This window comes from Trichosurus vulpecula, chromosome 3 (assembly GCF_011100635.1).
Source record: "Trichosurus vulpecula isolate mTriVul1 chromosome 3, mTriVul1.pri, whole genome shotgun sequence".
Classification (NCBI taxonomy): Eukaryota; Metazoa; Chordata; class Mammalia; order Diprotodontia; family Phalangeridae; genus Trichosurus; species Trichosurus vulpecula.
Genome location: NC_050575.1, coordinates 275,476,773 through 275,493,760, shown reverse-complemented (window position 1 = coordinate 275,493,760; position 16,988 = coordinate 275,476,773). Strand labels below are relative to the sequence as shown.

Genomic DNA, 16,988 nt, shown 5'->3' with positions numbered 1-16,988 from the left:
ATCACAGTGCTGTAATCTACTAGCAGCCACTGCTGCTGCTGCTGCTACTGCTAGCTAACTACCTACCTACCTACCTACCTACTAATACTACTGCAGCATGTAAACTGGTTATTGAACTGGCCTCCTTTTTGATACATAACTGGCCCACTTCCTTTTTTGGTCATTTATCTTCCATATGACATTCTTCATTTTTATATTCCTGTATAATTCTTTGTTGGTAGCATATCTACCTGTCCTGGCTATGTATCTTTCCAGTGCCCTTTAGATGAACCACTATTTAATTCTTTCATGATACACAGATAATGGCATCACTAGAAGTATACTGAATTTTTAAAAAATAAGATGGACCTTTGTTTCAGGAAGAACTTCGATGTCACTGAAGGCTGAAAGAACTCATTCTCTTCATTTTCTTCATTGTTCAGTTGTGTCCAATTCTAGGTGACTCTGTTCATGGGGTTTTCTTGGCAAAAATACTCAGGCAAAAACGGGCTAAGTGACTTTGCCAGAGTCACACAGCTACTAAGTGGCTATAGCTGAATTTAATCTCCCTGATTACATTCTTCATATGCTTGGGTTTTTTTATATATGTGTAGTTCAGCTAAATTCTTTGGCTGTCTGATCATGTATTTCATTTCATTATAGAAGACGATAATATATTTAATATAAATATTAAAGGGATTGTTGCAATCAACACAATATAATTTACCAACAAATGCATCTGAAAGCCCTCACCAAAGAAAATTCCTCTTCCATTTGGACTAAGTGGGACATATTCTAACGACAGTGGCAAACGCCTCTGGTGAGCATATTTGCCTTATTTTGATATTAATAATCAGATCACAGAATCGAGTTCTCATTTTTTCCCCAAGAAATCTTGTGTGATTTTAATATATGAAGAAAGGCATCTTTTTGGAGGAAAATCTTTAAAATGGGGTTTCATTCTAATAATATCAAATGCTTTTTAAAATAATCAATGAACAAAACGTAGTGGGACCTCTGTCAATGGCAAATCCATCAAATAACCTTGTATTTTTTTTGGTGTTTACTTGTATCTGTACACGTCTCCTTGATAAAATGGAAGTTCCTTGAGGGTAGTGACTATTCCTCACTACCCTCAGTATTTAGTGAAGTACCTGGCACATGGTAGGTGCTTAATTAGTGATTAAGATATGATCTGTTGTTGAGTATCACTTGTGAAAGCTTGTCTGTCTCTCATATCTAAATCAAGAATGTCTTAGATACGTAAGAAAGTAAGCACTGAGTTAGTAGTTACTGATAATTTCTTGGTTGCTTTTTTCTGATTTTTCCCAAGTTGGAAGGAACAGAAGTCATCTAGTTCAACCATATGCAAAAATGAGGAAGAACCAAACAGGCAGCCCATTTCTACTCTGGGATAATTCCAATTCTTGGGAATTTTTTTGGGGGGGGACGAGGGGGGGGAAGAGATATGAAGCCTAAATGTATTTATCTGAAACTTCTACCCACTGCTTCCAAGTTCTCCCACCTAGGGCAAAATATAACAAGTTTAATTTCTTTTCAACATGATAGCCTCCTAAGTACTTAAAAGACAGCTAATTGTATGACTCATTTTGTAGCCATAGTTTGCCACCTCTTTGTCCAGAGGCACAAAACCATGTTTCACCATTAGAGAATTAATTCCCTGCATTAACACAAGGGTCTTTCTTCAAATGCTTATCATAAACACTGTAATATAAGATGTTTAACTGTCCTGTGAAATGATGTTCTTACTGCTTTTAGATACACAATAAAAAACAACTCCTTCATTTATAGTATGTCAATATTTAACTAGTCACTAGAAGGATTTCCTATTTTTAAAAATTTCCACAATTAAATTAATGTTTATAGTCCCCCTAAAATCTGGACGATTATTAGGACCCTCTGACCCTATCATTGCAGAAACAGAAATAAGCCACATAGAAATAAGCCATCCATTCCCTTCTCATCTATATAATCCACTGGCTTAAATTAAAAACCACAGTACTCAAGTCCCCTTTGTTCCAAAGTCAGGGACATACTATTGCTTTTTGCAATTCAATTTCATTAAGTTTCAAGACAACAGAGTTTATTACTTAGAAGATACAAGAGTATAAGAACTGCTGACCAATACATTTAGAACCAAAATGAAGGGACTAAGTACACAGCCAAGAAAAGTAAGTAGTAGGCAAAACCAGCATATGGCACCAATTGTAGTTAGCAGAGGATGCTTCCATTTTCCTGTACTTAGCCTCTATTTTGGCTTTTGAAACAAAAGGAACACTGATAAGCGTCTCTCTTTTGGACAACAGGCTTCCAGAAATAAAACTCTGCATTTCCAAAAAAAAGGGGGGGGGGGGAGGGAAGGAGAGAGGGATAGTCTTTGAGGAGCTAGCTACCCACAGAATGAGTGGGAAGAGACCGTCCAGTTCAAACCACATTCAGGTTTTGTTTCTACACCTCTAATGGGGGGGAATCTGCTTCATCCCATCTCACTTTAGGATAACTCTAATTTATGAGAAAGTTTTTCCTCACATCAAGTCTAAAACCGCCATTTTCCAACTTCTACCCATTGTTCCCATGACCTGAATCTATCAGGAACTTAATTCATACCTGGAAATTTCTTTTTGATTGCATCCTTGGAGCTTGCATAGATCATTTTACTTTTGAGAGGTGCTAGTTCTGGTGCCCTGGATAAAGGTACAAAAAGCTTGTTAAGAATAATAATTCAACTCAACATTAAGAGAGTCTAGGGAGCATACTTCATTTAACAAATGTGAAATACGACACTACTTTCATTCAAGGTCCCTACAATCTAACAGAAACGTTAAGGTGTGTATGTAAATACCTATGGCATAAGCATCAATGTGGTAAGTACAAAAACTGCTGAGAAATGAGTAGTGAGAGTTTGATTTTAGGTTAAGTGCAGGGAAACTTTGTAAGCTGATGACTCCTGACTTGAGCCTAGAAGGAAAGAGGTGATTTCCACAGACAGGTATGGGGAAGGTGGGGAAGGGAGAAGTCACTCAGAATAGCGGAGACAAATTTATAGATTGTAGTTTCAGAGTTGGAAGGGACATCAGGACATCCTAAGGCACGCAGGATAAGAACAAAAACAGACAGTAATCAGAGAATGGTTTCTTTTATAAGTCATGCAACAATGTCCATTCAAAAGTTTTCAATTTATTGTCAATGTCAAAATGACTTTTTACATTAAGATGAACTTCCTGTCTTCTGCTCCTGAAGGAATGCTGGAGGACAATTTAAGCTTCACTTTCTTTCTTGGCAAAAATGTCCTGGAAAATATAGTTGCTGAATGCAAACTCTTCTTTCCTCCTCAACCTAATCCTACCTTTCTTCCTCTTTCCAAGTTTTAGGTCCATCCCCGTACTATACTACTACAGCAATCAAAGAAAACAGTTTAAGTAGCGCTAGCCCCTCTTTTGCTTAGCAAACTATTTCTAAACATGTTGTCAAAGCAAAGACTTTTGACTTATCAGTAACGGCCAAGTCAAAAAAAAAAATCCTATGCTGACAGAGATTTCACTTAATGTACTCCCTAACATTCAGAGAAGAATGCGCCCAATGAATATGTGTGATCAGTTTATCCCTGAGTTGCCAGGAAAGTGAATTACCAACCTTTCTAGTATCCTCTTTACCCTGACTCGAGCATTTAGATGCAATGAGAGGCAGTGAGAATCTCAGCTCTCATCGTTTATATTTTGAAGAACTAGAGATATCTTCTTAAAGGGCAAGCAGAACCTCAATTCTCTGCCCCCCTCAAGGACACCAGCCCTAGCTTCCTGGAGATAGCTGATGTTCTACCACTAGATTTGGGTTTCTAGTAACTCTACATTGTCAAGCTGCAGGATACAGGAATGAAACTAGAATACTCCCCATAAGGAACTCATGTTTCTGCTATGGACAGACCCTTTTCCCTTCACCAAAAATAGGGCAAAAATGTATTACACTATGATATAATTACCAGGATGTAAAAATTATGCCTTGTTTGAACTCATGCTGAAATATATACTAAGCTGATAGAAAATTAGAGAAGATTAACAGCTAGATGTATATTTTTCCTACTTGAAAGGAAAACTATCCAGAAATGTTATAAATCACTTTAATAATAATTTAAAAACATGTCACTTTAGTTAATTAGAACAGATTAAAATTAATACAATCCTATCCTGGGGAAAATTTCAAAAAAAATTATCAAAAGCTTGTTTATCAATATTATTGAATTTGAATGCAAATCTATAATCTTTAAATTTTTGTTTCTAGGAATTATCAATCAGCTACATGTTTCTTTTAATATGGTACCTGAGAAAGCAAAGTTTGCCCCTTGATTTTTTTCTGCTACCTTCCTGTCACCATTTACTTTTTTGCTAATACTGTTATTATTCTCAAAAAAAGAAAAAATAGTTACAGTGGATTCATTTTTAGAGTGAAAACATACATAATGCTACATATATAATGGCTACACTGAGAAGCACCATTTTAATACTACAGAACAGAAAAAACCACTAATGATGTTGATTTGTACAAACCTCAAGGTGTAAAGTTACAAAACTAAGTTTTGTTTGTTTTGTTCTGGACTTGTGAGTTCAATAGTACAAGCCAGAAGCATAAAAAATCACCCCACAATTCTGACTACTAAACAAAATTAAAATATAATTGGGAAGTATTTATAAGAATATAATAGAACATAAATAATGTTAATTAATATGTGATTTTCTAGGGCAATATGCTCCCCTGCTACCCTCTGGAGGGGAATATACCTGATAAAGAAACTTCCTCTACCAACACAGATCAGAACTCAGCAACTTATTATCTTAGATAGCTGCCTGAAAAATTGACAGGGTAGGTGGGCTTACCTAATGAGCCACACAACTACGTGTGTGACAGAAGTAGAGTTTAAACCAAGGTCTTTGTGATTCTGAGGCCACTTTCTATTTTCTATACCACAATACATTTCTAGTTGGCCCATTACCATCATAAAAGCGCAGAGGCCACAGTCTCTTTCCACACTAAAATGGGCTGGAACTATGTAGCTATGCTTTCCTTTTTCAAGCAGAAGTTCTCCACTTTCTGTCCTGCCCTCCCCGCCATACACATCGCCAAGACACCACAAAAAGCCTCTTTTCTCCTTGCACAACCAGGTATTTTACACATACCAGAGCAACTACGGTGGAAAAAAATGCTGCGTTGAGAGTAAAAAGGATCTGGTTGTAATTCAGGCCTACACAACATAAGGCTTTGCTGTTCCCAAAGGATTTCATATTTGGGGTAGTCACCACTCTCTCCCATTTGTCACACGATTTGTGGCAACCAACCATTGTTAAGTCTGTCTAGTTAGTCTAACCTATCTGCAACTGAATTAGTTTATAAATTGTGCAGGTCTGTTCTAATCCTAACTGCCACTTATTAGCTATGGTGTCTTAGGCAATTCACTTAATCTCTTGGGGACCTCAGTTACTTATCTATAATATTCATCTATGAAGGAGTTGGACCAGATTAGGGTTTTTAACCTTTCTTGCCATGTTCCCTCCTTTGGCAATCTGGGGAAGCTTATGGACCCATTTTAAGAATGCTTTTCAATGCAGGATTAAAAAGAAGCCAATTATACTGAAACACAATTATCAAAATATTTTAAAAATAAGCTCACAGATTCTAGGTTAAAAACCTTCTGACTCAATGATCTCCAAGTCCCTTCCAACTCTCTATCTATGATTCCATGATCTTGCCTTTGTTCTTTAGTAGCAGCAATCTTTTTAACTTAGGATTTTCTAGAAAGAAAGATGAAACTGAATAACTGATAACATACTCTTAATCTTAAAAGGCAGCATTTGTATTTTTAAGTCTACAAATAAGCTACAGGTGAATACGCAATTTTTCCAGATTTATTAAGTTCAGGATCACAGAATATATAAAGGAAAAAGACTTTAGAGATATCTAGTCAAATCCCTTTGTTTTATAGATGAGGAAACAAGACCAGAAATGTTAGGGTACCTGCCCAAGGTTATACAGCTAAAGTCCAGAGCTAGAAAGTTGATGAAGCCTACTCTTACAAATTACCTGGGGAACCATCTTAATTTGAGCAGACTGAAAGAAGTGGAATAAGGAATAAGCAATCAGGTTGGAGAGCTCTCTACATTAGCCTCAATAGCTATAACTCATATTCTCTACAATGATACGGATCACAGTTCACTTATGACTTGGTAGAATGTCTCTAAGAGCTGTCATGGCTGAAAAAGTAATTATCCTGAGACCAACCTCATAATAAGCCTCTAAATTTAGCTAGGCTGGTTCTCAAGACAGTAAACAAGGAGTCCACTGCTGAACCCATACTCAGTCTTTTTATCTTGATAGAACCTGTCAAGAGATGCTTTCCAATGGTATAGCCTTCAAGAATTCCAGGTCATTTCAATACCACAGAAAGGTATTGGAGTAGAACTGTCTAGTAGGTACTAATGTGTTTAATGAAAAAAAATGTAATTTGTAAATTACAATTCCCAGCTCTCAAAGCTAAAAGACGTACAGGAAAATTAATCAGGGTACACCTACTTGTATGTGCACTTCTGAGACAGGATACAATGGAAAAGGAGTTGCATATTTGAACAAACAACCATTCTTCTTTTGTTTATACCAGAAGATATTTCATGGAAAAAGTAAGATTGTAAGTACAGAAGCTATGTATAAGCTTATTCAAATTTCAAAATGGTATATCATACAACTTAGGTCCAATCTTAAGGACAATATGAAGTGACGCTAGGTCATACAACCAAAATTAAGCATCCCCATGATTATACTAAGCTCTCAGTACAAAAATTTTAAGAAAATACTACCATCTCAAATCAGTTGAATTCCATATTTTGGTGATGCTTACCATAGAAAAAACATCAACTCTTCTTTCCTTGATTCCTTTGTTTCAAAGCTTGCATCATATAAAGCGTAGCGACAATCCTTTTCAGGAAGCATTCCCACAAAATGCTTGAAAGGATCGGTAATGGTCACACCAACATCTCCCACTAAGATCTCTTTGCCTTCTTCCACAATGATGCATTTTTTGTCAGCACTGAGACAAAAGATAACTGCCTTCTTTCTTTTCTTGATTTCTTCTGGTGTGGAACATTTCCGAACTTTCATATCATAGAAAATCCGGCACACTTCATCAGCTACTTGCACTCCTGAGGCCTGTTACCATAGACACAGAAGACAAAGTTCACTTCAGTGTTTTGCAAATAATTAAGACATTTAACATTGCCTAATAACAATAACAGAAAATGGGAGCTACGTATATTCCCCAAATTGCAAACACCTGACTTGCAAATCCCACTTCCAAACTGCCTGTCTGCTCTCCTGTGCATGCCCTGAGATCCCTCTGGTGCTCTCTATTCCCAACTAACACTTAGACCTAAGGGAGGGGAGAGAAGTATTTCTAGAATTTTCTCTTCTCATAGTGCAGCAGGAAGCCAGAAGCTGCTGTGATGGAAAGAAATGTTCCTGCTGTTGCTTTATTCCCTTCTCATCAAAAGTCAGGCAGCTGGCATGGCTGTGCCTGGGAACATAAGCATTTTCCAGCCACTACATTCTCTTCTCACCATGGAATGCATTTGCCCACAGAAACAATGCCATAAATGATAATTAGATGCCCAGCTATGTTCCAGGTCAAACAGAATTTTGTGGGTTAGCCTGGGAGCCTAACCATTATGTGTAATAACATTTCTATAGAAAAATGCATTTTAAGTTTCAAACAAAGTTATTATGGCTGATAAAAACCATCATCCTGGGGCCAACTTCTCTAAATTTAGCTAGGGAACTTTGGGAACACACTTGTTTCTAAGCTGGGGTTGTCCTATATTATAAATTCCAATATACACATTTCCCTTCAAATGTAAGTCAAATTAGTTTTGCTGCAATGAAGACAGTAAGATTCTAATAGGAAAATCAAAGTAGATAAGAAGACTACACAGGTATTTATCATCATAAGCACATCAGACATATGTATTGTTTAACTTTGAGAACTCATTTGGCATAACACATGAACCCTGATGCTGAACTAATTTTCAGAGTGAAATAAATCATATGTAAAATGATATAAGACTGTTGTTCAGTTGTTAAGTCACGTCCAACTCTATGTGACCACCCCATGGACAAAGTCCATAGAATTTTCTTGGCAAAGATACTGGAGTGGTTTGTCATATCCTCCTCTAGTATGTACCATTTTTTTTTTGAGGAACTAAGCCAAATAGGGGTTAAGAGACATACCTAGGGTCACACAGCTAGTAAGTGTCTAAGGCCACATTTGAACTCAGATCTTCCTCACATTCTAGGTCCAGTGTTCTATGCACTGTACCACCTAGCTGCTCAAATCTCTGTAATCTCTGGGTTCTCAATGACACAATAAATCTCCAGACACAGTAAAAATTGTAGGGGAGGGGCATACTACTATCCTTCAAGAAATCAAAGGGCTGGTTATCTTAGCCTCTCCCTAACTAAAGGTGGAACCTATTTCTGACTTTCATTATAAAATCACAAAAAAATACCACTAACATTACAGACAAGTCCTAGAATACACCCACTGCAAAAAAAACATGATTAATCTCTTTAGGTAAAATAATCACATATTTTGCCATGTCAAAATATAATCATTTTGAAAAGTTCCCAAATAAATAAGACACAATAAATACTAATATTGCTAATTAGATAACAATCAAAACTTTTAAACCGGTAAAAATGACTGTCAGTTTAATGAGAACAATTTTTAAAATTCTTAAATACATTACAGTACCAACACTCAACTCACTCAAATGTGAAAAGCACTAACTTTTCTTCTGACATATTTTGTATTTGCTATTTTGTAGAATGACAGAACAGTAAGGAAAAAAATTTACTGACAAGAGGCAACTACAATGAATAAATCCATGTAGTATTAATTATGATCCATCTAGAAATAACTTGGCTATAATGGTTATAAAGACTATCAAAATTATCTAAGAAAATACATATGGAATTATGGATATTATTATATTATTATATATTATTACATTATAATATTATATATTATATTATATTAAAATGTGGTATTTTTAAAAGTCTAATAAATCATTCTTACTTAATTTAAAACTAATGACACCAGTGTTTTTCTAGACCATTCTTTATTTCATCAACTCATGATAAATGACAAATTTTAGAAACTATGCATTAGTGAGTTTGTCATAATACCTTGCAAAATTCTCAAAGAGATTACTCAAATAGATGAATTAAAAAGAAAAAAGTAAATATTGAGAGTCTACATGGATTCACTAAGAACAAGTCATTCTAATTAAGTACATGAAGAGGATTAATGTATAATAAGGCCAGAAAAGTAGGTTGAAGCTAGGGTGTGAAAGGTTTTAAATACCAAACAGAGAAGTTTGCATTTGATTCTAGAAATAATTGGGAGCCATTGTAGTTTACAGAACGGGAATGATGTGGTCAGATGTCGGACCACAGCTGTGTCTCAGAGAATGCATTGGAGAAGAGAGATTTGAGAAGCAAGACTGATTTATAGTAAGATATTGTAAAGTATAGTAAGACACAGCAAGATTTGTAATATAGTAAGATTGTAATAGTAAGTTCAGGCAAGAGGTGATAAAGAGCCTGAATTAAATAGCAGCTATATAAGAATCAATTGGGGAAAATCTGGTTTGAAAGAAGGATCATGTGATACAATTGTAATATTACTTTGCATTAATACAGGAACCATGTCCAATTCAGAGAAGGAAATAGTTTCACCAATACCATTCCTCGACTCAGACTACATCTTGTGGATTCCTAGGTGCCATACCTTAAGAGAAATACTAATAAGCTGGAATATACCATAAAAAGTGAGCAGTATGGGGAATTAAACAAAAACCAAGGGTCAGAGGGAAAAGTTTAGCCTTAAATGAGGAAAGGCTTTTGGGTTAGCTGTCTTCAATTATGTGGAAGACAATCATGTTTGCTATTAAAAAAAAAAAAAGCATAAAGCACTTGATACCTTAGAGCTTCCCCTCTCTAAAATGCAAATATCAAATCAAATATCAAAATCATACAAGATTCCATAAAAAAAAAAGTAACAGAGATAACTGTTCCATGACCCTCTGGTGGTTAATATTAAGAGTCAAAAGACAGGGAGATATATGCTCACCAAGTGTGTACCAGTGTCATAAAGGATGTTTACCACTGAGGGCAAATGAAAAGATTCCCTACAGATGGTGAGGCACTGAAGATACTCCTATTTGCAAATGATACTGACCTGAACAGAGTGAATTCTAGAACACTGTAGTCTCCTAAAGAAACCCACTATCAGTCAAGATTTAGGCCTTATTATCCACACAGGAAAAACCAAATGGATAAAGAATAATTAGTAGGCTCACTGTTTTATGATAGAATTAAATTTCACTTTATATTTGTAGTAATCATCAAGTTTAAATGCTCAATTTTACTATCAATCTATATTCCTTTATTTTAATACTATCAAACTACTTAAAAAAGGGGGAGAGGGGGAGGATTGCCAATAAGCAAAATGAAAATCAACATGGGGCGGAATGTTATCACAATCTCAATGTGTGATTTTGAAAAAAATAACTTAAGCCTGAGGTTCTTTACCTATAAAATAAATACTTGTTTAGTGACTGGGGCAGGGGTTGGATTAGGTTATCCTCTAAGATCCTTTCCATTTCTAACACTCTCTATCCTGAAGATGTTATAAAAGGCCTATATGCCAGTGTTGATAAAGGGTACTTATAGTTTGGCAAAAATACACACATGGCAATTTGGCACTTACAGAATTGTAGAGATTTAACTTAGCATCTTACAATATCATAGATTTAGAGTTGGGAGGAACCTTCGAGGTCATCTGGTCCAACCCCTTCGTTGTTTTTATTTTTGTTCAAATGAGGAAGAGGTTAAATGACTTGCCAAAGGCAACACAGGAATAGTAAAGGGCAGAGCGAGGATTTGAACTCCAAACCCAGCATCCTTTCTACTGGACCAGTAAAAGATCAAAGGGAGGAAAAACAATTTATAAGCAGAAAGAACAAATTGAGGTTAAATGCAGGTCAGAGGAGTTTCCAAAGAGATTAAGGCAGAAGCACCAAAAGACTTTAAAATATAAAATATATACATACTTGACCTTTTCTGAACGGAGAATATTCATATAAATTATTAAGTAGGCATTTACTAAACACTTAGTATATGCCTGACACTATGCTAGGTGATGGGGATAAAAAAGAGCTACCATTTTATTTGAGGGGGAAAGGGAGGCGACTGAGGAAATTCTGCAAGGAAGTGGTGCTTAAGCTTGAAGAAAGGTAAGGAAGGAACTCCTTGCAGGTATGGGGGATGGCCAGTGCAAAGGGGATGGACAGTAATGAAGAACATAAAGAAGGTAGTTTGGCTGGACCACAGGATATGGGAAGGGGAGTGATGTATAAGGATGGAACCATTGGCTGGAGACCGGTTGAAAGGGGGATTAAAAGCCAAATAAAGGTGGTTATATTTTATCCTAGGGGCATTAAGGAGCCACTGGAGTTTACAGATTAGAAAAGTGGCATGGTCAGATCTGCCCTTAAGGATAATTACTTTGGCAAGCAAGTGGAAGATAGTTTCAACTAGAGAGAGACTCAAAGTAGGTAATGGCAAGAGTCCAGAAATAGGCAACGAAGGCCTGAACTAAGGTACCAATTGTACACAGAGAAATGAGGAGTTAGATACAGAGATGCTGCGAAGTACTATTAACAGTAAGATTTGGTAACTGATTTGATATATGGTGTGAAGAGAATTAGAGGTTAGGTATAATTCTGAGGTTACAAATCTGAGTGACTAGAAGAATGGTGGTACTGACTGAAAAGGAGTGTGTACAATTACTTTAAACAGAATACTTTTCCTGCCACTGACAACCACGTTCAAACTGACAAGTTCTTGCCAAGTGTCTACTTTATGCCAGCATCCCAGAGAACCAGAGAGAGTCCTATAAACTTTTGGCCTCCTTTGAAAGCCATTTTAATGAACTCAAATTTTTCATGTTTCCTTGGACCTTAGAAGTGCTGCCTGGATGGTAGCACATACTATCTTAATTGCTTTCCAAGAAATAGTTTCTTCACACATGTGAGTTTGAAAGACAATTCAAATAACATGTATTATATATACATACTTACAATGTCCAATGCACTGTGCTAGGTGCTGATTGATATAAACAACTCATACAGCACTTTAATATTTGCCAAGTACAAAGGACACTATGCTCTTGGCCCTCTGTGAGCCTTTTCCAGCAAGAGTGAAACACAAAATAGAATAAGTACACGAGGAAACTTTTAAAAATCCAAGGAGGAACAGATTACTTCTGGCTCTATGGGGGTTGTGTACCTAGTCAGCATGCTAGACTATGATTAATTTGTGGAGTGCCTTACACAAACTAAACACTTAATAAATGTCTGTTGAACTGAATTTCAGAGCTGTTCCCCTACTATAACTGCCATGACCACTGTAAGGATTAAGTCCTGGCGCTTTTAAGCAGCACTTCCATTCATGTGAAGATTTTAAATTTTGCACCTATGTACTTTCCAATGTCACCATTGTCAACATGTCCTGATGAGATGACTCAATTTTCAGAAATGAGATCTGGATAAGGACCAATGTGGAGCTGCAACACTGTCCCTTTGTTTAGATAAAGGAGGAGTTTTATTACCTGATATACTAAAACACTGAGAATTGTACTGGTTCCAATTTGACAAATCTGAATGAATAAAATATCATACACTTATGTTTACATGTTTGAATACTGGGTTTTATTTATGATAGGCTATGTTTATAATTTTAAAATATATTTATTTTGTGTTTACTATGTGCCAGGCTTTGTACTCAGCACTTTACAATTATTATCTCATTTGATTCTCACAACAACCCTGGGAGTATTAACCCTTTTTATAGATGAGTAAACTGAGGCAAACAAAGATTGAGTGACTTACCCAGGGTTACAGAGTATCAGAGGCAGGACTTGACTCCAGATCTTCCTGACCCCAAGTTTGGCATTCTACCCACTATACTATAATCCCCCTCCCATTACAAACTGAACTTGATATTTCCCCAAGGATTAAATAGCACCCAACTGATTCATATTAAAAAAGGAAAGTAATTACACAAAGAGGGGAAGAACAGATGGATAGTAAGGAAAGAAGCAAAAACTATCAATAAACTCCAGTGATTTCCTGTTGACTCTAGGCTCCTCTGCTTACTGACATTTAAAACCCATCCCAATCTGGCCCCAACCTACCTTTCCAGTCAAGTTATACATCACGTCCCTTCCCTTACTCTAAGGTTCAGAGACAAACTGGGCCTCTTGCTATTTGTCCCACAAAAGGCTCAATCTGCAATCTCCAGTAAGGAGTTCCCAGAGAGGACCTCCCTTTACCAATGCAAACTGGCAACTATTCTTGCTATTTAATAACATCCAAGTAGACCAAAAAGAACCACAAAAACGCAGTGGAAAAAGCAATGGATTGTGTCAAGAGACCTGGAGGTCCTATAGCTGCAAATCTGTCACTAACTAGGAGCAAAAATTAAGTCACTTAACCTAACTAGTTCTCAATTTCATAATTATCAAATGCCTACTCAGTGACCAAGGTACTCAGCTGGGTGCTGGGAATACAAAGGTTCAAAAAAACAAAAAAAGTGTGCCCTCAAGGATCTTATATTCTATAAGGTTTTACATTTATAAGACACATAGGTGGAGCCTAATAAATGTTTGTTGAGGATCAAATGAGAAAATAGAAAAAAACACTATGACTAATGGCATTATCATTTTTACTTTTCAAAAACAGATTTTTATTAATGACTTGTTCTTACATCACCTTGATTTCTCCCTGTATCTATGTCCCTCCCTCTCTTTGAGAACCATGTCTTATAATAAAGAATTCTTTTTTAAACTCATTTAAAAATTGAGTTCCAAATTCTCTCCCTCCTTCCAGTCCCTCCCCAACCCATTGAAAAGGTAATAACTTTCCAACACAATCATATATAATACTTGTTTGGCCATTTCCCAAAATTTCCAATTATTTGCCATCATAAAAAGAGCTGCTATAAGTGGGTTTGTATATGTAGGTCCTACTCTAAAGGCATCATTACTGATAACATACAATTATACAGCGCTATTAGGTTTACAAAGTGACTTCCATACAACAATCCTACAAGGAAGGTGGTGCAAACATTCTCCCCACCTGAAGGTGTACAAACAGAGCACAAAGAGCACTGAAGTGGATTAAAGTCACAGAACTAGATTGCTCCATGATGTCATTAGGCCAACTTCCTAGACCCTGACACAGTCTCTTTACTGTTTGTGCACCTTTCCCCTTCCCTTCCTTCTAGATCAGTTTAGCTTTGTTCCTATGAAGCTAGTAACTACAGCAAGCCATCATGTTTTTCAAGGAACCAAACACTGGCATTAGGTAAGCCATGCCTGTATAAATATGTCTTGGTGTTATTTTGTTATCTCCACTGCTGCCTACAATTTAACTTTCATAGTAAAACAGTAATGATCAAGTTCTCTGCAAACACATACACGGACCAGAGAAAACATTTATTTTATTGAAGTTATTTATTATACAGAATTCATTATCAAGAGAACAAGGCCTTTTGCTCTGTATTAAAGTTTTTTTAATATATGTCCTTTATTCTTAATCACTGTAACAATGCTTTACTAACAGGAAAATATCATGACTTCCTCCTCCTTCCAATCTCATATACCCTGGAAAAATTCTGTAGTTTATGGAAATTAATTTAGCTCAAAACAATTAAGACTGAAGCTGTTCTGCACCAAATCCAAATTAAGGGAGAGGGAAGGAAGAAATGTATACTAAAAGCAAGAGTTTGGTCACATGAGTCCTTGGGAATGTTTTGTCATGTTGAAAAGAACAAACTCTGTGTAAGGAGCCATCTGCACAACTTAGGCTAAAACTATGGTCCTCTGAACACAGAACAAACATTTTATCCTCTGCAGGAAAGAAAATCTTGAGAGCAAAAATAGACTGCTATTAAAACAAGAGTTCTGAGATTACCTTAAAAAGATATGTTATCCACAACTTCAGTTTCTCAGTGACCACGGGAAAACAGCAGTCTCCTAGAACACCACCCCTCACTTAAAAATAGTTGTGGCTAAAGCATGACTTAACAGAGTACCAAGTCAATTGGCTATTTGTTTTTCATTTGCTTCAGGTGGAGCACACATGGTGACTGGGCAGAAGGGGATGAGAAACAAAAAATTATATTCAAGACCTATTTAACATACATAGCTTGAAAAAGTTATTTACACAAAAAAGGAATGAAAATGCTGTCATAAAAATGAAAAGCTAGGTCTAGCTAGTCCATAAATACAAAACATACCAAACCCAGTTTACCATCATATTTCAATACTGACAGAGTTGGTAACAGTCTTGAAAACCATACTTCTCTGTTTAATCACCGTTCACCATATTGACAGTCCCGAACTCAAATGTAATGATGATTTAAATTGCTAGTCCCAAAGAGTTAAGAGACTTCCACCCTGAAGTAGCCACTAAACTAGGGTACACCATCTGATCTCAGCTTACAAGAAAAATCTTCCAACTGCCTTTGTCTTTCACAAGGTAAAATGGGAGATGAAAGCTTAAGTTTTCTATTTCCAAGGTGGAATTTACATACATACATGTACATTTATAAGAATATAAACATGTAGGCAAGCATGTACACACACACACACACACACACACACACACACACACACTTTCCCCCATGCTAATTTCAATTCAAACATTAACCACTATACAGCATGTAAGACCATATGTTAGGAACTGGGGACAAAGACCAAAACAAAACTTTTTTTCACTCAAGAAATTTTCATTCTATTTGGGCAGATATCTAACAGGACCATATAAACGTCAGTTACCATTATTATTATTGAGATGGCTAATGGGGGCATGGAGATTAGGGAAGGCTTTGCTAAAGAACTCCGAGCAGAGTTTTGAAAAAATAACAGGATTAAGGCAGAGATGAAATGTATATAGTACAGAAACTTGCGACTTCATTGGTGTAAAAATTTGCTAAAGGAGGCCAGTTCCTTCTCTGCAACTTACAATCTTAAGAGCTGAATGGAAGTTACATTAGACTAGAGGTTAACTTGAAAGTTAAATAGCATGCCCAGAATCACAAAGCCAATATACCTCAGAGGCTGCACTTGAATCCAGGTCATCCTGGTTCTGAGGTTGATTATCCCCTATGTTTCACTGGCTTCTCATATTAAGAGGAGTAACTAATGTGAAGTAATGGTGGAAAGACACATGGCGAAGGGTTTAAACACCAGGCTTGTATTCTATCCTAGAGGTAGTAGGAAACCACTAAAAGATTTTTGAATAGCAGAACAATATAGTAAGACCTGTCCCTTAGGTTTTGACAGAAAGAAAGGGTCTAATAAGAAGACTAGCAATAATCCTGGTGAGAAATTATGAGGGCTTGGGTTAAGACAGTGGAGAAGATGGATGCAAAAGTTGTCATAGGGTATGGGGAGTGCAGGAGAAATAAAGAGTCAAGGGTGGGGAGGAGGTCATGATTGAATCTGGGTGACTGGGAGGATCCCTCAACAAAAACAGGAAAATTTAGAATGATGAAGTCCAATCCAGCAATGTCAAAGGATGGAAGGAGGAGACAAGAAAAATTATCCTCGGTGGCTGGTATAAGAGGAGGCCTACTGCAAAAGATATGGGTAGTATTTTGAAATGAAAGAGGCTCCTTTCTTTTTCCCTGGAAATACCTATGACCTAAGAATCCATCAGAGGAATAAGATAATCCACAGAGTATTAGTATATCTGGCAGTTATTTACAAGAATTTTAAAATGAAAAAAGAAAAAAATTAAACATACTTCTAGAAAGAAGTGTCAAATTCAAAGTATAATAAAAGCCCCATGTTTAGCACTGTTATACAAATGTGTCTGAAATGC

At 36.4% G+C, this 16,988-nt stretch overlaps 1 protein-coding gene across 1 annotated transcript in view; it reads right to left on the bottom strand.

Annotated features, from left to right (window-relative positions):
- The window catches only part of DSTN (destrin, actin depolymerizing factor), a 32,343-nt gene that overhangs the window by 1,633 nt on the left and 13,722 nt on the right, over positions 1-16,988 (bottom strand). Inside the window, exons 2-3 of the mRNA XM_036750259.1 lie at positions 6,884-7,191; positions 2,608-2,684 (exon numbers count right to left, since the gene is read on the bottom strand). Coding sequence (XP_036606154.1) covers positions 2,608-2,684; positions 6,884-7,191 — 385 coding nt within the window. The remainder of the gene's footprint in view (positions 1-2,607; positions 2,685-6,883; positions 7,192-16,988) is intronic.